The sequence below is a fragment of the Salvelinus namaycush genome, chromosome 6, assembly GCF_016432855.1.
Source record: "Salvelinus namaycush isolate Seneca chromosome 6, SaNama_1.0, whole genome shotgun sequence".
In the NCBI taxonomy this organism is placed as follows: domain Eukaryota; kingdom Metazoa; phylum Chordata; class Actinopteri; order Salmoniformes; family Salmonidae; genus Salvelinus; species Salvelinus namaycush.
In genome coordinates this window covers 18,670,738-18,692,303 of record NC_052312.1, presented here as the reverse complement: position 1 = coordinate 18,692,303, position 21,566 = coordinate 18,670,738, and the positions used below count along the sequence as shown (strand labels likewise).

The 21,566-nt window shown below is 49.6% G+C and overlaps 1 protein-coding gene across 3 annotated transcripts in view; it reads right to left on the bottom strand.

Annotated features, from left to right (window-relative positions):
- Positions 1–203: 203 nt before the first annotated feature.
- The window catches only part of LOC120049704 (lysine-specific demethylase 6B-like), a 55,889-nt gene continuing 34,526 nt past the window's right edge, over positions 204–21,566 (bottom strand). For 2 of the 3 annotated variants that reach the window (XM_038996055.1, XM_038996057.1), the window contains 18 exons: positions 16,489–16,573; positions 15,050–15,161; positions 14,803–14,929; positions 14,472–14,567; positions 14,059–14,305; positions 13,663–13,905; positions 13,242–13,424; positions 12,499–13,062; positions 7,928–11,715; positions 7,611–7,734; positions 7,278–7,383; positions 6,603–6,808; positions 6,327–6,511; positions 5,752–6,015; positions 4,067–4,254; positions 3,631–3,772; positions 2,202–2,328; positions 204–1,902 (listed from right to left, as the gene is read on the bottom strand). In XM_038996055.1, coding sequence (XP_038851983.1) covers positions 1,702–1,902; positions 2,202–2,328; positions 3,631–3,772; positions 4,067–4,254; positions 5,752–6,015; positions 6,327–6,511; positions 6,603–6,808; positions 7,278–7,383; positions 7,611–7,734; positions 7,928–11,715; positions 12,499–13,062; positions 13,242–13,424; positions 13,663–13,905; positions 14,059–14,305; positions 14,472–14,567; positions 14,803–14,924 — 6,786 coding nt within the window. In that variant the 5' untranslated portion in view covers positions 14,925–14,929; positions 15,050–15,161; positions 16,489–16,573 and the 3' untranslated portion in view covers positions 204–1,701. The remainder of the gene's footprint in view (positions 1,903–2,201; positions 2,329–3,630; positions 3,773–4,066; positions 4,255–5,751; positions 6,016–6,326; positions 6,512–6,602; positions 6,809–7,277; positions 7,384–7,610; positions 7,735–7,927; positions 11,716–12,498; positions 13,063–13,241; positions 13,425–13,662; positions 13,906–14,058; positions 14,306–14,471; positions 14,568–14,802; positions 14,930–15,049; positions 15,162–16,488; positions 16,574–21,566) is intronic. The other variant, XM_038996058.1, reaches the window with a different exon arrangement.

Sequence of the window (21,566 nt, the reverse complement as noted above, 5' to 3'; positions counted from 1 at the left end):
GTTCAGATGAGGCGTGTACCATCAATAGAGTTTAAACAATTAAACTATATGCACATTTTTGGCTTTATCAAAAGCGTTTATTTATTAATAAGTCATAGTAATGTCACACAAATTCACAAAGTGTTTAAGACATGTCTGGCTCAGTTTGGTGTGTGTGTGTGTGTTCTTAAAAGAGTGCAGTTTTAAATAAATGACCACAAAGAGAAGGAAAAGGAAGGTATATTGCAACAGGAAAAATAGAATTTATCTTAAAGGAAAAACAAAAATAGTTCATCCAAAAACTGTAGCACCTTTCTATCCCATAAGTCAATATTCCAACAGATTACAATAATATATATATATAAAAAAAAAATCATTTAATCCAAAGCCCCCCAGAAAGAATGAAAAACAATTACAATTTCCCCCACGCATTACAAAGACCGTATTCCATTCGTCAGCTACCTCGGCTGTGGATCCTAGCAACTACAGGGAAAGGTGTAAGTTATATTCATTAGAAATATCATTTATATATATATATATATATATATATATAGAACCAGAAGAAGCACCAGAGAACCTTGTCCTCCCATAACACACCATTTCAGTTGTTAGAGAAAAAAAAATTACTTTCAAACTTGTACAACCCTAATAAAAGCAAGGGGAGAACATTGACATCCTATAAATATAAGAAACATTTTAAATAAAAAAGAATGTACAATGTAAAATCCAGAAGAAAAATTATAAATCTGTATATTAAGCAAAAAACTAACAAAATCAGAGGTACAAAACAATGCAAAAATGGAAGCAATTCATTAAAACAAAAAGACCTGATGTACTCCTAAAGAGTTGTGACAATTGACTCTTTCGCCTTCCCGTGGAAATAAACATTATACATTTGTAAAAACACAACACATACAAGAGTAAGAAAGACTAAACTAAAAATCTAAAAAGACTTTAAAACCCGTATGTTTCTAAGCATTTCAAACAATTGTATTTTTTTGTGTCTCCTTATTCTTAATGCTTTTAGAAAAAAAGTCATATCTCTTAGTATTTTCCATCTTATTTATCTTCTAAATACAAGTCACAAGGCCAATGTGGTATATATCTAGGGCTGATCTAGTCTTAAAGAAAATACATTATTTTAGAAAAAAAACAAAACAGCACCCCACAAAATACACAGCATTTACACATTTCAGAATTCATGATAAAAAAAAAAGATATGGAAATAATCAAATTCATGCCATTGATAACTGTCAACCCTTTGTTGCTTGTTCACAATGGCAGCTAGCACCAACTGCCTTTCCATTTTTTTCAAGTCCTCCAGAAACCAGAACGCTGCTCACGAACAGTCTACAACAAGGGTAAACTGGCATTTGATTGGCGGTTCGGTTTTGTAAACGGTGATGAGTAGTAAACTGGTTTTCGATTGGCTGTTTGATCGGCAAGTATTAGCAGTAGTCAAAACATCTTAAATAACGAAGGGGGGGGGGGGGGGGGGGGGGGTTAAAAATAACGTTTTTTTTTAAAGATGTTAAGTCCTGTCTGGCAGGAGTTTTGGTTATGGCTGTGAGACGCGGAGGGGGGAGGAGCTTTATCACTGTGTACTCGGGGCTGCAGTCTGGAGAGAGGAGACAGACAGAAGAGGAAACGTTACATCTACTGTCCTCGGGTTGTTAGGCAGACAGACACCGATTTCCTTGTATGCAGGTGCCCGCCCGTGTCTCATAAGAAAAAGGTGTGTGTCCTCACCAGGCTGAATGTGTCGTAGGTACTCATTAGCTCCTCCATGCGGTACTGCTCCAACACCACTACGTTGTTGGAGAGGCTGGGGTTCCTCTGGCGGGCACAGTCCTCACAGTGGACCACATAGGTCTTCCTGCTGCCACTCTCAGACGTCACGAACAGCAGGTCAAACACCTCCACCTGGTGGACAGAAGATATATACACACAGATACTCAGTACACAAGTAAAGGGCTTGTCTTGTAACGAATGGGGAGGAATTGAACGCATGCCGAAGCAACCATGAAGGAAGATGGGGGGGGGTGAAGTAATGTGGTTTCAGAAGAGCGAAGGGCTCTGACTGTGGTAAGTGTGTGTGTATGTTTTGAGTTCAGTTAGAAGGCGTTTTGGTGCTGGCAGACCGAGGGTAAAACATGAGGTTGGGGGGGGGGGGGTTGCATTGAGAGGGCAGTAGGTAGATACTGGGTAGAAGTACTACTCACATCACACTCGTTGCAGTAGTAAGCTGGTTCGTCCTTCACTCGGCTCTGGTAGGAGATCTTCTTCCCTGCTGCTACCAGCTGGTCTCGCAGAACCTGGATGTGCTTGATGGACTGCAGGAGGCAGTGCCTGAGTGAGCGAGTGAGGGATGAGGTTAGGATACAGGTTTCAGGCATGAAGAGGACCGAGAGTTTTCCTGATCACATGACCTGGCCGAGGTAAAACTCTGGTCCAACACAGTAACAGTGTGTCCCTGTCATGACACTGCAACCCTTATTAAATGGAACATAAGTTAGTGGCATAATCACAATCTGCCCTATTGACCTGTATCATTTGTAACTAATGTACAGTGGCAAGATAAAGTATGTGAACCCTTTGGAATTACCTGGATTTCTGCATAAATTGGTCATAGAATTTGATCTGATCATCTAAGTCACAACAATAGACAAACATAGTATGCTTAAACTAATAACACATTTCAGTATTTCTTGTCTATATTGAATACATAACTTGAACATTCACATTTGTAGGTTGGGAAAAGTATGTGAACCTCCCTGGTAAGGGTTACAAAAGTATCTCTAAAAGCCTTGATGCAAAATATTCTGTGGACAGACGAAACTACAGTTGAGTTGTTCGGGAGGAACACACAACACTGTACGGAGAAAAAAAAAGGCTCAGCACACCAACATCAAAACCTCATCCCAACTGTAAACTATGGTGGAGGGAGCATCATGGTTTGGGCTGCTTTGCTGCCGCAGGGCCTGGACAGCTTGCTATCATCGACTGAAAAATTCATTTCCAAATTTATCAAGACATTTTGCAGGAGAATATAAGGCTGTCTGCCAATTGAAGCTCAACAGAAGTTGGGTGATACAACAGGACAACAACCCAAAACACAGAAGTAAATCAACAACAGAATGACTTCAACAGAAAAAAATACGCCTTCTGGAGTGGCCCAGTCAGAGTCCTGACCACAACCCGATTGAGATGCTGTGGCATGTGCTCAAGAGAGCGGTTCACACCAGACATCCCAAGAATATTGTGGAACTGAAACAGTTTTGTAAAGAGGAATGGTCCAAAATTCCTCCTGACCGTTGTGCAGGCCTGATCCGCAACTACAGAAAACGTTTGGTTGAGGTTATTGCTGCCAAAGGACAGTCAACCTGTTATTAAATCCAAGGGTTCACATACTTTTCCCACCCTGCACTGAGAATGTTTACACAGTGTGTTCAATAAAGACATGAAAACGTATAATTGTGTGTTATTAGTTTAAGCAGACTGTGTTTGTCTATTGTTGTGACCTCGATCAGTTCAAATGTTATGACCAATTTACACAGAAATCCAGGTAATTCCAAAGGGTTCACATACTTTTTCTTGCCATTGTAGCGCCACCAATCAACCGGAAGACACGTCATCAGTCTGAATACTCACTTGATCATCTTGTATGTGTCGGGGTCGGTGACCTTGACGGTGCGGGCCACGTTCCAGGACACGTGGATCATGGGGACGATGGACTTGACCTTCTTGACCACGTTCCACTCAAACCTCTCCAGGGCCAGCTGGTACTGGTAGGCTGCAGGGAGGATAAGGTGCCATTAGTGACCTCATCTGACATTATAAAAAAAAGGTCAACATTAGTCCTCTACTTATGAGTCTCATTAGTGCGGATTTGGACCGGGGTCGTCGCCCTGAAGTTCAAAACTCGAGGCAAAATGACTGACCAAGACCAACAGATCCATAAAATAACACTAAACATTAAAAGTCCAAGAAACAGCTCTACTGCAACGCGTTTCAGTAGATAGTTGAGTGAAAGGTCTGCATCCGTAGCAAGACTAATGTAGGCGTCTGTGCCAGAGAGTTAACGTACAGTTGAGTGGGCCCACGTTCCATGCGATGTTGTTGCACCAGCCCACAGCCTGGACCCAGTGGACGGTCCCTGCGTTGATCCACACCAGGTCCCCGGGCCTCTGAATGAAGCGGTAAACAGGGATGTTGGAGCGGTACAGGTCCTCCAGAACAGGCCACCAGGAACCGGTCAGGTAGTCTACTCCATGCCTGAAGGAGGGAGGGGATACGGGGGTAAGATCTTCTGAGGGAGTGGGTGATAAGTTTACCATTCTCCCAACGTTAAGTCGATGAGACGCCTGTGCCATTTTACATTCTTAAGGCGTACGGTCTAGAGGTCGACCGATTAATCGGAATGGCCGATTAAAATCGGGGCCGATTTCAAGTTTTCATAACAATCGGAAATCGGTATTTTTGTGCGCCGATTATTATTATTTTTTTACACCTTTATTTAATCTTTATTTAACTAGGCAAGTCAGTTAAGAACACATTCTTATTTTCAATGACGGCCTAGGAACCAGAACGACAGATTTTTTACCTTGTCGGCTCAGGGGATCCAATATTGCAACCTTACAGTTAACTAGTACAATGCTCTAACACCTGATTACATTGCACTCCACAAGGAGCCTCCCTGTTAGGCGAATGCAGTAAGCTAAGGTAAATTGCTAGCTAGGATTAAACTTATCTTATAAAAAACAATCAATGACTGTCATTGCTCCAATGTGTACTTAACCATAAACATCAATGCCTTTCTTAAAATCAATACACAAGTATATATTTTTAAACCTGCATATTTAGCTAAAAGATCTCCAGGTTAGCAGGCAATATTAACCAGGTGAAATTTGTCATTTCTCTTGCGTTCATTGCACGCAGTCAGGGTATATGCAACAGTTTGGGCCATCTGGCTCTTTGCGAACTAATTTGCCAGAATTTTACGTAATTATGACATAACATTGAAGGTTGTGCAATGTAACAGGAATATTTACACTCATGGATGCCACCCGTTAGATAAAATACGGAACGGAATAAACGTTTTGTTTTCGAGGTGATAGTTTCCGGATTAGTCAAAGGTATATGGTTTAGAGAGAAATAGTCGACGCGTTATAATTCCTGTAATAACTTGCGGCTGAACTTGAAAGGGGTTCCTTCGTTATTTTACCGTTCATGTCTTCCATAGAGAATGTCTTGATCTACTTCAAATAAGGTCTGTGTTTCGCGGAGGAGCAGACTGACAGGGGACCATGCAGACAAGCTCTGCTTTCTGCACTACAACCCAAAACTTAACTTGGAATATTGAAGACCCATGAAAGCTGGTGGTTCGTTTTAACATATGTTCATGTTATTTGAGACAATTTATTTTATTTATGTATTATATGAAGTTAAAATAAAAGTGTTCATTGTTCATTCAGTATTGTTGCAATTGTCATTATTACAAAAATGTGTGTGTGTATGATATATATATAAATACCTTTTTATTTTTAAAAATCGGCCGATTAATCGGTATCGGCTTTTTTTTGTCTTCCAATAATCTGTATCGGTATCGGCGTTGCAAAATCATAATCGGTCGACCTCTAGTACGGTCTTGAAAGCAAATCTCAAGTGACTTGGAAGCGCAGATTCAAAACGGGCAAAACTGACTAGGAATATATTCTTGTACCTCGTCATCATCAGTGCATTCAAGAAATCACGATAAAAGTATCAACTTACTTTTCACAGAAGTCGTCGATGGCCGGCCAGTAGTTTTCGTGCACAGAGAACCACTCGCAGTCTCCAGGCCCAATGTTGACGTTCACAGAGCAGAAGTTGTTATTCTCCTGGTGGCCTGGCGTGCGGCTCCCGGGGACCTTCATGTAGAGCTGGACCGTGTTCATGCCCAGGATGGTGTGTCCCACGTGGCTCAGCATGTTCCCGCTGGACGCCACGCGCATGAAGCCCGGAAGCTTCTGGAGCTCCTGCAGCTGGGGCTTCCACCTGGGAGAGGGGAGGGAGAGAGGGTTATTGTCTGTTTCAAAATTGGCCAACCAAACTTCAAATCTGAGCAGCAGTATTGGCGTCAATGCCATCATCACTAAGGCGCTTACGTACTATAGTGATTCTGCACATGGCCTTGCTTAGCAATAGACGTTTAGCCTCAGTAATTTTGGCGAGGGGTTTATGTAATAATGTAATACTAAGACCTGACCAGTAGGGGTCAGCAAAACCAAAGAGGAAAGTTCTGGAACAAATGGGAAAAAGTTCCACGTGTTCTATGCGGTAATACAACGCATCCATCTCCAGCTTACCTCTTGGGGTCTGACAGGTCAATGTTGGTGCCAAACTTGATTATCTTCCCCACTGGTTTCTGTTCGGTACTGGTAGCGTCTTTACTTGTGGGTTCTTTGCTCGATGTCTCGGGGCTGGTCTCCTTACTCGTCTTCTCCTTGTCTTCCTCATCTTCCTCAGCCTCTTCATCACTACCCTTCTCCTCCTGAAGACACAGAAAGGGACAGGGTAGAAGTAAGTATTATATAAGAGGTGTGTGTGTGTGTGTGTGTGTGTGTGTGGAGTCTGGTCTGTACCTGCAGACTCTCCTGGAAGGATGAAGCCTGGTACTGGGCGTACTTGGCGATGGTGGTGTGTGAGCGGCTGCTCTCACAGGGCCAGGTCTGCCCCGTGCCGCTCGGGTCCCAGTTCTCATCAGCAGGCTGCTGTACCTGAGTCCTCACCTCCACAGCATGCTCAGAGTTAGCATCCACCAGAGACTTCGTGGAGAACAGACCCAGGTCTGAGGAGAAAAAAAAAAGAAGGGGTTTCATATACAAACATACTAAAGGATGACATGGTATGGCCTAAAGGGAGCAGGTTGACGTTTTGTCCTGGAGGCAGAACTGAGCAATTTCCCCTTAGATAGGCCAGCTGCAAAAAGTCAAAATTGGCTATATTGTACAAATGTATGAAAAAAAGAAGGGGAAAAAATGAAGTGCTTTTTGTCTCAAGTTAAGGTTAGGCATTAGGGTGAGCAGTGTGGTTAGGGTTAAGGTTAGGTTCATATCATGACTTTGTGGCTGTGCCAGCTAGTGCCCACACTGCAGAGCTGCCTCCAGAACAAGATTCATGACGAAAAACTCTAACCTGCATAAAGGGACTCCCAAAAGAAACGGTACCAAGTCCTTTGATTACTCTAACACGTGTGGTAGATAGTGTGTTAAATAAATGATTGATAACAGTGTGTGTGTGTGTATATATAAACTCACTGAGTCGTAGGGACCCGGCCAGTCCTCTGATGACAGTAACAGGGTTCTTGGGGTCAGTACAGAACTGCAGTAGTACAGGGGAGAGGGCATCTCTCTTACTCTCCAACTAGAGAGAGGGAAAGAGGACAGAAGAGTTAGTACCGTCACAAATAGCAGGTGCATTTTTCTACCAGAAGAGGGCAGCACAGGTACACAAAAAGGCATCCTTAATATCATGCCACACACTTTCAAAGAGAAAGCAAGAGGGTGAAATGAGAAAAATCAAATAGAGTGAAGATGAAATTAGCTACAGTAATCGGTGGTTCGTGTTATGGCGAATGAGGATCGACTTACGTAGATGCTAGGCGTGGGGGGGTTGAGTTTATCCCGTGGGAGGGGCTCTGTGGTAAACAGGGGCTTGACAGAGAACGCAGGGAGCAGGTAGGACTCTCTGAACTTCCCCTTCACCCTCGCACCCCTGAGACAGGGAGAGACAGATGTTAAGACCAAACACCGTCACAAACTGTAGCAATGAGTTAGCTTGCTGTCTTTTTAGAAATTGATTAACTAGAATGTAACTCCCTCTTAACTTCTCGTTGGTAAGACACCCCCACTCACTACACCCCTGCCTTGTTCACGCCTCCATCCATCCCTCTCTCCTCCATACTCACTTGCAGGCCCTGATGACCTCTGCGGCAGTGTTCCCGATGCTGATCTCCTCCAGGGGTGTCCTCTTCTCCTCCACCTCAGAGGCGATGAACGTCTCTCGGTCGCCGCTCTCCACCTTGATCAGCCTGATCTTCAGCTCCTTGGGCGGCCCGTCCGACAGGGCCTTCAGCTTCATGAAGTCAGCAGCCGAACCCTGCAGTGTTGATCCAGCCCCTCTGTCCTGAGAAGAGGACATGACTCCTGAACTTCTTTCACTTCTACTATGGGACGCCCATTCGGAGGGTTCACCTTCGCTGGTGGACCCAGCCTCCGTCCTCCTCATGTCGGCGCGAACGCGGTCGCGGTCCTTCTCCCGAATCTCCTTACGCTGAAGGTCCAGGTTCCCGAGGATCCGCCGGTGGTCCTTCTTCTCCTTGTGCCTGTGCCGTTTAGAACTGGAACTGGAGGAGGAGGAGTGAGAGGACGAAGAGGAGGAGGAGGACATCTCTTCTCGTTTCTCCCTCTGCTTTTTCTTCCCCTCTTTCCTCTCCTCGTGCTTCTTGCTCCGGCCGGGTTTCCGCTCCTTCTCTCCATCCTTCTCTCGGTGTCGTTCCCGCTCTCTCTCAGGCTTATGGTGCCTGCCCTCCTGTTGGAGCTCAGTCTTGGTCCTGTCGGAGGTGTTCTTGCTAGGGAGGGAGCTGGAGTGTCGGGTCAGGAGAACCTCACAGCTTCGGCCCAGCTCGGCCAGAGAAGACTCTGAGATGGTTGTAAGCGTCACCTCTTCCTTGGGCTCCATCTTGATGGGCTGTGTAGAGAGATAACACTTGGACTCCTCCCTCGAGGAATGGAGCCTCTTCTCCATGGCCTCTCTCCCATCTCTCCAGATATCAGGCTCCTCCATCTTGATGTTGACCTGTCTCTTTGCCTCCCGGCTGGAGGGGGAGTGTGGGCGGGTCTTTAGGGGAGGGGCCGACGACGGCGTGAAGCCTGGGTGATTGGTGGAATCCGAGGTGGGGGAGGTGCTATTCTGCTGCTGTTGGATGTCGGGACCCAGAGAGAGGGAGGAGGAGTACTTCAGTCCCCCAAGAGCAGAGGGGGGCGGGCGGCCAAACGGACCACCTCGGTAGGCGTACTTCTGGTTCTCCAGGGCGGCCTGGGACTTGAAGGTGCTGCTCACCCCCGTCTGGTGGAGGTGGGGCCTCTGGGGTGGGGGAGGGGAACTGGACGGGGTCTCCGACTCATCTTCCTCATCCTCGTCGTCACCCTCGCTCTTCACAGGCTCCGGGAGACCGTAGAGTTTAGCCAGGTCGCTGTGGCTGTAGTTAGTCCCTGACTGGGGGTCGGAGTTGAGGGGGACGGCTGGCTCGTGGAGCTCCAAAGGGGGTTTCAGGGCGAGACAACCCTCCTCGTCTTCCTCGTTGAGGGAGGAAGTCCGGCTACAGGGGGAGGCCAGTGAGCCCTGTCGGCTCAGTACAGGTGGGCTGGCGTGGACGTTCGTCCCAATAAAGTCATCCTGCGGTTGCTGATTGGGCGCTGGAATGAGGTCCGGGGCGCACAGGTAGCTCTTAGCCGGCGGCATAGCAGTAAAGGCAGTTATGATGGTCTCCCTAGCGCCGTTTCGGTCGCTGCAGTACAGAGATTCCTCCTCTTTCTTGATGGACTCATCCAGCATGGCCATGATGTTGGCCAGACCATCCGGGAGTAACGTTGAGAGCTCCAAGGGTTCCTCCTCAAACTGGGTGCTGTCAGAGTCGCCGCTGCTGCTGCAACCTAGGCTGCCTAGGCCTCCGCTGGGCATGCGCTTGTGGAGGAGGCCCCCTGTGCTGGACGTGCTGCTGTTGGTCCTGGAGGTGTTGGGCCCAGACGGTAGGCTATCCCTGGGGAACGCCTGGAAGAGTTTGGGGGGCTCTCGGAGGTTGACCGTGCTGGAGGTGTGGAGGGGATCCACAGCGCCCATCGCGCCTCCTCGGACCTGCTGACTAGCGTTCTCCTTGGGATGGGGGGTGTCTTTGGATGGGCGGGGGGCACCTTGCGTCAAGGTCTTATTTGAGGGGTGGTTGGGGTAAGAGGGCCCCAACGAGGGCAGGACGTTGTTCCCTGAGGTAACGTTACTAGTGTGTAATGACGAGGGGGGGGTTTCACCCCACATCTCTCTCTGCCTCTGCTTCTCCCTAGCGTACTCCGTCTGGGGGGTGAGAGGGGGGGGCCGTGACATCTCCAGGGGGGCGGGAGGTGGTGGTGCCTGGCCTGGGGGACAAGGGGGAGCCCCGCCCCGGCTCAGCCAGGGGTAGGGGGGCGAGGAGGATGACTGGCTGGGGGGTGGTGGGGGTGGGACAAAGGAGGAGGAGGAGACGGTGGACAGGCGAGGAGGTGGAGGAGCAGAGGAGTTGCCGGACAGGAGTCTCTCCAGACTCTCGATGGCAGACTCCTCTCTCCTTTTACTACTCCGGCTCATCTCCTCCTTCACCTTCCTCCTCTCCTCCTCTTTCATCCACTCAGTCCTCTTCCTCTCCTCTTCCTCTCGCTCCCTCTCCAAATCCCTCCTCTTCCTTTCCTCCTGCTCTTTTTCCCATTCCCTTCTTTTCTTCTCCTCTTCCGCTCTCTCCAACTCTCTCCTCTTCCCCTGCTCCCTCTCCCTCTTCCGCTCTTCCTGCTCCCTCTTCCGCTCTTCCTGCTCCCTCTCCCTCTTCCGCTCTTCCTGCTCCCTCTCCCTCTTCCGCTCTTCCTGCTCCCTCTCCCTCTTCCGCTCTTCCTGCTCCCTCTCTTCCTGCTCCCTCTCCCGCTCTTCCTGCTCCCGCTCCCTCTTCCGCTCTTCCTGCTCCCTCTCCCTCTTCCGCTCTTCCTGCTCCCTCTCCCTCTTCCGCTCTTCCTGCTCCCTCTTCCGCTCTTCCTGCTCCCTCTCCCTCTTCCGCTCTTCCTGCTCCCTCCTCTCCTCAGCCTGCATATGACCCTGCAGCTCAGCATCCAGTTTATCCAGAGCCTCCTCCATGGACTGGGGGGCTGATGGTGGAGGTGGCTGGGGTCGAGAATTTAGATACCCCTTGGCTGAGGTGGTGGTAGCCTGGGGGGCAGGCTGGGCACAGAGTCTGGAGTAGGAGGGGCTGGAGGCTGGCTGAGGGGCAGAGCTGACAGTGTGGGGTTGGGGGGCGGGCATGGGGCGGTGCAGGGGCGAGCTAGTGACCTCCGTCTGGGTGAGGGGTCTGGGGTGAGACCCCCTGCTGGTGATGACGCTCTCCCCTGCCCTCTGGTGTCCTGAGAATGACGAAGAGGAGGAGGATGAAGAGGAGGCCAGAGTGCCATCAGGATCAGACCGTCCGTAGTAAGACTTCCCCTGGACAGACTGTTGGTGGTGCTGGCTAGGGGACTGCTGCTGCTGGGGCCTGGGTGGCGCCCGGTGGGGGTGGTTGGCAGTGCCCGCGTGGGCTCCCTGATACCCTGGGTGCAGCATGGGGTGGAAGGGGCCCCTCTCTGGGTCTCTCGCCAGCTGAGACGCAGCTGAGGACTGGTGGGGCAGTGACATCGTCTCCCTGCCTCTCCTACAGGTGCTGTTAGCTGAACACACAGCAGGTGGTGCTGTGGTCACAGTGGAGAGTGCAGGTCCAGTAATACTACTACTGTTGTTGTAGCAGTTGTTTTGTGACTGTGAGCAGGAGGCCTGGGGGGTGGAGATGATGACGGGGGTTCTGGTAGGAACCTGAGGGGGGCTGATGTGGGGGTGCTGATGGTGTTGGAGGGACGCGGGACCCCGGGTCTCCCCAGCCTGGTTTTGCTGCCCCTGAGGTACCAGCCCTGCCCTGTAGTGACCCGACTCCTGTAGAGAGAAACAGAGACATGCTAGATTAATGCACTGGAGATTGAGAGCTATAGACCTAGTATGCGCCCCAAATGGCACCCTATTCCCTATATAGTGCACTACTTTTGACCAGATTTGGGGCACAATCGTACACTTCCTACAGTGTTTCCTTGCAAAAAGTAATTTGATACACTGATAACGATATAAATAAAAAAAGGACATAAATTAACAATGGACTTGGAAGTGTAAAGTAACATTAGAAACCGGCTGGTTAGAGGTCTGAATGGCTAAAAGCTGTGGAATATCAGACCGTATACCATGGGTATGACAAAAAATATATATATATTTTCTGCTCGAATGACATTGGTAATCAGTTTATAATAGCAATGAGGTACCTTGGGGTTTGTGGTATATGGCCAATATACCACGGCTAAGGGCTGTGTCCAGGCACTCTGCGCTGCGTCGTGCTTAAGAACAGCCCTTAGCCGCGGTATATTGACCGTATACCACATCCCCTCGGGCCTTATTGCTCAATTAACTAAGCCCAATCAATTCCAAACTGACCGTTCTGCTAAATCACATTTGGCCCATAGCTGGGTAAAATGTGAGTTGTTCCCAATCTCTTCAGGTCTACATTAACTGCGTAGGGGGTAGTGAGCTGGCCGGGCGTCAATTCAGAATGTTGCAAATAAGTACAGTGTGAAAAAGGCGGAGATCACATGATAATCCCACGTTAACAAAAGGAGAGGAGTTAGTAGCAGTGGGGTGCAACATTCGATCTGCAGGGAACCTGGGACTCACCATGGGGTGGTTGTTTTGTGGCCTGCCCTGACCCTGTCCCTGGGGTCTCCAGGCCTCGTGGTGGGGGGGAGTGGGGTTGTGCTGCTGAGGTACTGCTGTGCTGCTGGCAGGGGGGTGGGGAGCAGTGTGGCCCAGCCCGGGGTGGGGCTGGAAGTGGGGGTTGTGGCTGTAAGGCACGCCGGTGTGGTTTGCTGGTGAGGGTTGGGGGGGCTCCCTACTGTCTCTGTCCCCCCTTGCTGGAGGTTGGTGGTGGTGAGGAGGCGGATGGTTGTTGACTCCCCTGCCCCCAGTGGTAGGGCCTCTCTGGGGGGTAGGAGGACCTCCCCTGGGCTCCATCCCCATGCGGGGCGGGGCTGGTTGTTTAGGGTACTGCGGGTGAGAGCTGTGGGGGTTGTTGTGTGGGGGTTGATTGAGGGCCTGAGGTGAGAATGAGGGCTTGTGGGGTGGGTGGGGCCCGCTATGCCTCTGAGGGTAGCCTCCCGGGGAGGAGGTGAGGGGTGGGGAGATGGGCGAGGGGGCGGGAGGTTTGTAGGTGTAGCCGCCCATGCAGGACTTGACCGACTCCTGTTAGCAGAGAGAAAGAGAGAGAGGGATAGAGACGATTAACATGATGGCTCAGGAGCCTCGATAACCTGACATTCCAAACTGCGTCTCAACAAAAAAAACATCAATCTGTATAGCTACATTCCATCTGGTCACGTTCTTGATAGAGCAGCAGTGTTAAGTGTTCTTACGGCTCGGACCTGGAACTCAGGGGACCCGTTCTTGCGTTCGGGCTGGGCCCAGGCGGCGCCACTCGCCTTGTGCATGGGGTTCCAGAAAGCAGGTTTGGGTGGAGGAGGGGGGTAGTGGGACGGGGGCTGCTGCTGTGGGGGCAGGGGGTGCCCTCCTGGGCCAGGGAACCTCTGTATGCCTGGGTGAGGAACCTGGAGAGAGCAGCGTTAAGGTACTACATCATATCCCATCTACACAACATGGTCAAATAACAACCACAAAGTTTAGATATCAGAAAATGTCTAATTATTCTATGCAATCACCCGATTCTACATGTGAGAGAGTATAGACTTTGTTTCTTTATCCTTTACGAGTCAACTTTTGGTGTAAAGTACATTTTAATGCACGAGTCAAGTTTTTAAACGCAGAGGTTTCAAATCATCCACATACCTGCTCAGAGCTCCTCTTCCTCTTGCTAGGACTGGGGCAGTCCTCATTGGGGCGAGAGGAGGGGTGCAGGGAGGGGGGCGGGGTGTGCCGGATGACCGAGTACTCCCCGAGAGGGGGGGCCGGTCTCTTCAGCTGCCCTCCCAACATCTTCCCTGGGTAACCCCTCTGCTGCACCTGAGCCCACATATCGTCACCCAGCGATGTCGGACCCCTGAGAAGATGCTGCTCCTGAGGGTCCACATACTGGCAGCGAGACAAAGAGAGACGGAGAGAAAAAGAGAGAGGAAGGGTTTCATCTCTCCGAACAAGACACCCACCTTCCTCCTCGCTCACTGATAGGCCACTCATTTATCGACACTCTTCCTGTATGACAATATCATTGGCTCCTTCGCTCACCTTCAGTAGCTGATTGGGCCTGGGGGGCAGGTTGGCGGGAGGCCCGGGGCTATACCCGCCATGCAGACGGGTCGCGTGGTCGCTGGGCAGGGGCACGGATGGATGGGCGGGCGACTCGTACATCTGACCCGGCTGTTCCCACGCCCTGTGAGGGGGAGGAGGGAGGCGTTGCTGGTCCGCTCTCTGGAGGCCAGGTAACGTGGCCTGGGCCAGCTCCTGCTTCTCACCGCCACGCACCTGCACGGGCCTGGCGGGGAACAGAGACACGGGGGGAAGGAGAGACCGTCAGATGACTACAGCCTGGAGTCGTGAAGGCCTGTGATAAAGACCAGAGAGAATGGAGGAGACGACAGCCATCTGATTCTAGTATGGAATACAGTACGTTGCCCAATGGCACATATGCCCGGACTCACCCATTATTGAAGAATTTACCGGGATGGTTCAGTCCACCCATGTGACTGGGCGGTAGATGGGGTAGGAGCTGGTGTTGATTGACACCTGGCGGACACCTGGTAGAGAAAACAAGTGCAAAGGTCAGACCAGGGCCAAATCCTCTGAGACAAGACCAATTTGACCAAATACAAATATCAATTTTAACCTAGAAGAACAATTAACAGTCTGAATTTGTGGACGTAAACCTCAAGGGAGGGACTACAAGGCTAAGGCAGTCAGTGTAGGTGTAATTCATTGACTATTGGTGTGTGTGTGGGGGGGGCTGTCAATTGCCGTGGAGACTTAACATACCTGGCAGGTGGCGCCCAGGTGACGTGGCCGCCCACGGTAGCCCATGTTCCCCGGCTGAGTCCGTCCAGAGGGAAGGAGTCCCGTGTGCCACGCCCGCCAAACTGCTCTACTGCGTGATGCATCCAGCCTGGAGGGAGACAGACGGAGACAGGACTCAACACACAGGGCACATGTAAGAAACCCGCACACAAAACCGTGGCATTTGTGGGTTGCCCAAAAAATGTAAGTATTTAGACTGTCGACTCACCACACTAGCTGCGTCTGTGAAGCCCTCCACCGCAGCACAGAGAAGACCACACGCCAACACTAAGGAAGACCCTCGACACGTCTTCAGCACCAATACAATACAGCCAGTTGAACTAGAGGGAGGGAGAGAGAGAACACGATTAGACAGAGCGAGGGAAGGAGACAGAAAGACCTGCCAGTAGGTCTTCCATTGTATAATTCAGCGCGTGACTTAGAACTAGACAGAGGCGAGGGGTTGAGACTGGCGAAACAGGACAGAAGAGAGAGCGGCGCAAGGAGGACGTCTAGCTATGGAACGTTTGCTGAGGATTGGGGAGGAGCGCTTACGCGCCTCTAGAACTAAAGATGTGATGCTTCGAGGTGTAGGTGGAGAGAATCTAGTGTAGAAACTGTTTCCGCTGCAGTAAAAACGGCCAATTTAAACAACTTTTACACCAGTCTGTTCTTCCAGGTACTGACCACTGTGTCTGCCCATCTCTGTCAGTATTTGCTAGTGTACTCTGGTAGTGCTGTACTGTGTCCCTGCCCCTAGGGGGCGATGGTAGCTCTACTGTAGGATTATTAGCAGAGCAGATGGCTTCTGGGGGAGTTACCAGACCTAGGAGAGAGCACGGAGGTTACTGTAATCCTTACAGACTAGCCAATGGTTCCGTGTGTGTGTGTGTATTTAGTGTTCCGTGTGTATTGAATCCACCTGGTTTTAATCCCATTAGAACAGGCGTGATGGAGAGGGAGAGGGGGGAGGCCCCACAGACAGTCTGAACAGGATTGGAGGATAGATTAACAAGAAAATAAAAACCGCTCTTCAGGGAAGGAGAGCAAGAGAGCGAGAGAGCGAGAGAGCGAGAGAGAGAGAGAGAGAGAGAGAGAGAGAGAGAGAGAGACAGGCTGTGCTGCCTGGATCTCACACCCACATGGCAGAAATGAGCCTGGCATATAGTCTTACACACACACACACTGACGATGAGACACACAAGGAAGCAGAAAAGACACAGCTGAAAAAAAGGCCGTGGACATTGCCTACAGTGGGGAAAAAAAGAAGATTCCTGCTCAAAACAGACATACTCTGTGAGCCACTCTTGCTCAGCAGAACGCTCCCCACTCCAGTCAGTGTTGCTTCCTAAATTAGCTCTACTGGCGTGTGTAGTGGGTCTAGCCCTCTCCCTCTATAAAAAGCCTAGGGAGAAGATATTTCGGGCACTTCGTTTTTAGCTTCCAGAGACGGAAATAAAGACAACACTTAGCCATGCTGTAGCGCCCCCCCCCCCCCCCCCCCCCCCTCTCGGCGCGCGTGTGTGTGATCACGATGCACCAGACAGACACACACCCATGTAAAGATAGCCCATGACCAGATGATCATAAACAGCTCTGGCTGGTTAACATATTCCCACAGACAAGTACAAAAATACATATGTTCACACACATCACACACACACTCACCTTTCAGAATAGCACCTAGTTCAAGATCCTCTGTCTTGTCGAGTCTCAGCTTCGACAGCCAATCATCGCTGGGATTTCTTCAGCCCTGGACCAATCAGAAGAACGAGACAATGTAATATTCAAACCGCCATTAAAGCAGACAGCAGCCAAAAACAGTCTGTCGAGCAACATCTGCTCACATGAAAACGAACACAGTCACAATTACACAACAGCTCCATCAGACTGTGGTCTTCCTGTGGTCTTCCTTATGACAAGGAACAGAAACCAGACAATAGCCAGACCTTTCTAACACTGCCTTCATCTGTCAGTCAGAGTCAGGAGACAGACAGGGACGAGCAGTTTCAGTATGACTGTAGCATCCTCTCTCTCTCTCACACCCTCTCCCACGTTTACTAGGAACATGGAGACTGTTGGAGGAGGAGAGGAAAGAAAATCAGCCCTCCTCTTCCTCTCCTTTACCCTGTACGCGTTGTGTGTGGAAACCCGGGTGAGGGCTTTCTCACACACACACACGTGTCGTCAACTAGCACACGTGAAACAAGACAGAGAGGAGAGAGAGGGGACAGGGAGAGCAAGAGAGGGAAAAAAGGGAAAGAGAGCGATCAGAATGAAGAAGGCTGCAATTCCACTTGTATATAGGGTGTGTGCTGTGGATTGAGATGTGACTGAACTGATTGAGATGTGACTGAGATGTGTGTGCTGTGGATTGAGAAAGTGAAACTGAAAAACAAGCAGCATAGGGAACTGAACACTGGAGATGAGCGAGAGTCAAACATCAGATACTATTGTATTAAAATACACCAAGACCTGTGCTTGTTCATGTCTTTCTTCCCTTTTATGTGACAACGGATCATATCTGTAAGCTGAACTTGCCTTGCGTGTAGAGATAGTATTATTACATTTGGTTATCTGTCACTAATCAGTAACGCTGTGTGTATGTACTGCGATACTCTGCATCCGGGGCGTCACAGCACGGGGAACCCCCGGAGAGTGAGAAAGGGCCCACGCCGCCAGTGAAAAGGGCTTACCCCAAACTACACCCCGCCTCCCCTATGACGCCACTTACGGTCAGGTGACCGGGGGTGTCGCTAGCGACGTTGTGATGTCACAGGGAATTTCTCAGGCGGAATCGTCGATGGTTAGTGAACCGGTGTTACGGTGAAATAGAATGCGAGGTAGGTAGATTGCCATAAAACCCCATGCCTAAGAGAGGAATCCCCCAAATACTGAGTCACAGAGAAGGGAGGGGGGCAACAGAACACAAATTCTGTTGTGCTGTTGCCGATTTTCCTAATCAAGTCGGGGCAATTCCAACTAACTACGTTGAAGTTACCACATACACACACCCCTCAATCTCAACAGTACAAATATCATTACAACTAAGAATCTCGCTCAACATTACAATGTATGAATTCCCACCGGTAGCCCCCTTATGTCACCTGGGTTACAGTGAAACCCCCATGGCGACAGACATCAAAGACAAGTTCCAATCAACGCCTCCGTCGTTCTGGTTACCGCATCACTCACACACACACACGGCTACCGCTCTGGTAGAGGGAGGCAAGGCTAGGGGCATCGCTATTCCAAGTCGCAAACCATAGCCCCAGTCCAAATCTATAAAGAAAAAAAACTAAATAATCACTTCTGTGATATCACGGCGATCACTAGCCAAGTACTAGAAGTCAGCTTCCGCCAAGCTAAAGGCAAAGCCCAGTGACCAAATCAATGACAAAAGAAGAGGATCTAGGCCCCAGACTCTAGTAAGAGCCATCCCAAACACAGAACTCCCCTGCCAGCCTCATATAGTGGTTTGATCCAGAGCCAAACAGACAGAAGAGCTCAGTTAAAAATAGATAACTGACTATGGTAGAAACAGAGAGACACAGAGAGAGAGACAGACACACACAGAGCGAGAGAGAGAGAGACAGACAGAAATAGAGAGAGAGCGAGGATGACAACATTCAGACACTAGTTCCTGACAGAGGCCTGGAGATCAGTGAGGAACTTGATAAGAGCAATGCGAGGGGGGAGAGGGAGAGAGAAGCTTCTGGCGTATCTGGCGGAGGGAGAGAGCGAGGGATGAGGGAGGGACACTAGTCCATTACATAACTGGCCCAGGATAGGGATTGAGTTCTGGAGGGAACACACACACACACAGCCAGGAACAAGACAGCCCGCCTGCGTCCGTCCTGTTGCCAGGCTCCCACAGTGTGTGTGCGTGCGTGCGATGCAGGCTAGCTCGTCACCATCGCATTCAAGCTTTTCCCACACACACTACCGCCTACACACACCGGGAGATACAGCCAAACACACACACAGAACATCCTCCAGCAGGGATAGAGGGTCAGTTGAGGACAGAGCCAACTCTCTTCCGCCATACTAACTATAGTACAGCACTGTAGCCCCGTCTAGATCTAGTGGTTGGGCCTTCTAATAAATAAACCAAGTGCTCCACATCAACCCTAGAAACACAGCAAACGCAACCTCTCACCCATTTACCAAGCCTTTAACTGTGACTGTGTCCCCCCCCCCCCAAAAAAAAAATCAGGGTTGACAAGCTGAAAATTAGGTAGCGTTTGTATGTGCAAATTTCGGCCTGTTAAGTTTAGGACTCCGCCTAGCTTAATGCCCTCTGTTGGATTCAGCCGAAAGCCCTTTCTTGGAGGTTAAAATACGCTCATATCCCGTTCTTTTGGAGAACTTGGATTGTGCTCCCGGCTGGAGTCGAAACAGAACAAGTGGCGTTTCTGAGAGTCACGGATCACACTCTGGGGAAGAGCCTGGCCCAACAACCTCCTCTGGACCCTCTCCAATACCGTCGAACGACAGACATGGTGAAATGTTCCCATCTACACTACCGCACAGAGTTGAAAGTAGGTCAGCCGCTTTGGGCTGTTTGAGAAGATGGAAACAGCAAGATCTGCTTTATCTAACTGCTATCGCACCTGTGCTTTGGACAACTGTCAGAGTGTGTGTGTGTGTGTGTGTGTGTGTGTGTGAGAGATCTCTCTCACGGTTCAGGACGGTTCACACAGACGTGGTGCACGGGTGTGACGTTTAGAAAAAGGAGAAGAGAAGAAGAAGCTGGTATGAGATCAGACAGGAAGCTACCGTCAGAGTTTCAGGAAGTAGCTAGGCCTCCCTGAAGTGTATGTGGGTGTGGATGGCTTGAGGGGAGAGGGAGGGGTAGTGGTTTCCTGTGCAACAGATAGTGTGTGTGTGTGTGCGCGTTTGTGTGTAAACGAAAGTGTCGCCTAAATACGCGAGTGAGGAATGAGAGTAAACATGTCAATAGAAAACAAATAACAGGGGTTCATTTCTAAAAACCTTTGAATCCGTGTCAGACATGACGAAATCCACGTGTCTGACCAATGACTAAACCATCTAACACAGATAACAGAAATATATCAGAGGCAGGTCATTTAAATGGTAACTGACGATAAAGGCTCAAAGGCTATTTTCGCTCTCTCGTTTGCCAGCAAAAAAAAAGAGGAAGAAAAGTAGGGGGGGGGGTCGCTGACTGACGTGTCTGTTGAGGAAAGTTCAGTCAGTCACGGAGGCAAATGTCACTTGTTCTGTGGAAGAGATTTCGGAGGACTTTAGAAGGAGTGACGTTCAACCGGTTCTCGTTTTCCAGAAACAGCGTGACTTCGAGAGAGACAGAAAGAGCCAGAGCCCATGCCTTCACCCGAACACGTGTGTGTGTGTGTGTGTGTGTGTGTGTGTGTCTCTGGTAAGCATGCGAAGCAGTGACTCGGTATGGGAACGTCTGAGACTGAAAACAGTGTTTGTGACCGTCTAAAAATGGGTTGTGATATTCTGTGGTCGCTGATAACCGAATGATCACACGCTTTCATGTGCGCGTGTTTACACGTTCACAACACTTGATCAAAGACTCTCACTTTCCCCAGTGCCGTCACTTAAATTCCAACCTGCCTTCGGTTTCCGCGAACACAGACGATCACAACATCTCAGAGAAACACCCTGTTTCCCTGTATGTGGGGAACAAAAATGGGACAGAACCCCCCCCCACCCCAGTGTCTTCAGTACTAGCCCTAGACCTCACTTTCCAGAATCCAGAGCAAGAGACACAAACAAGTAAGCGCCTCGATTAGTACCCCCAGAAACACACACACTAACAGAGCAGACTGTTTCCGAGACAACGGTTGCCGTGGTTTCGGCGGTGGATGGTTAGTAAGGTGGAGTGAGAGAGAGAAACTACTTTCTAAAGAAAGACCTCTCCACCGTTTCCCATTCCCTAGTACAGATTGGTCCCCACTGAACAACAACATTAAGGTCCACCTGACCCTCAACACACGCCCACCTCTCTGTGTGTGTGTGTGTACGTAACAGAGCAGAGAACGTTACTGATCGTCAGACCTCTTGGGCTGAACTTTCCCTAGCAGAGTTAATGCCAGATGAGGTACAGCTACCGTCCAGTCCGGTGTTTATAGGAACAGCTGGTAATTACGCCAGTTCTAGTTGTCTGAACAGACATACAGCACAGTGGGAATGATGCACACAGACATCTGTGTTTGTTATGGCGGACTGGACTGGTTGTTCATTTAGCCCAAAGAACACTGGACCGTTCACAGACTGGCCTCGCCTCTTTCTCCAGCTCCCGGTTTTCACTACTTCTCTCATTCATCCACTCTCTCGCTCTTTTCTAATACCCACTCTAACAATGTACCTGCCCCTATCTTTCTAACACTCATTACTGACCTCTCGCACTCTCTTTGCCAGAGTAGTTGGGAGTAAAGGTAGTCATGGGGGGGGGGGGGGGGGGGGGACAAAAACAGACCAAAATAAAAAGTTAAACAGGAACACGTAGGTCTCTAGATCTTTTAGACAAACACAAAACTACCACACTAGCATAGCCATATTCAACACACACCTAGTAAACAGTGTCGTACCCCTTCCCAACGCTCTAGGGCAGGGGTGGACAACGGCAGTTTTGCCCCAGTTAACACACCTGACTCCAATAAAATCACCTAATCGTGAGCTTCAGTTTAGAACACAATTTGATTAAATCAGCTGTGTCAGGCAAAAAAGTGACTGGAGTTGCCCACCACTGGTCT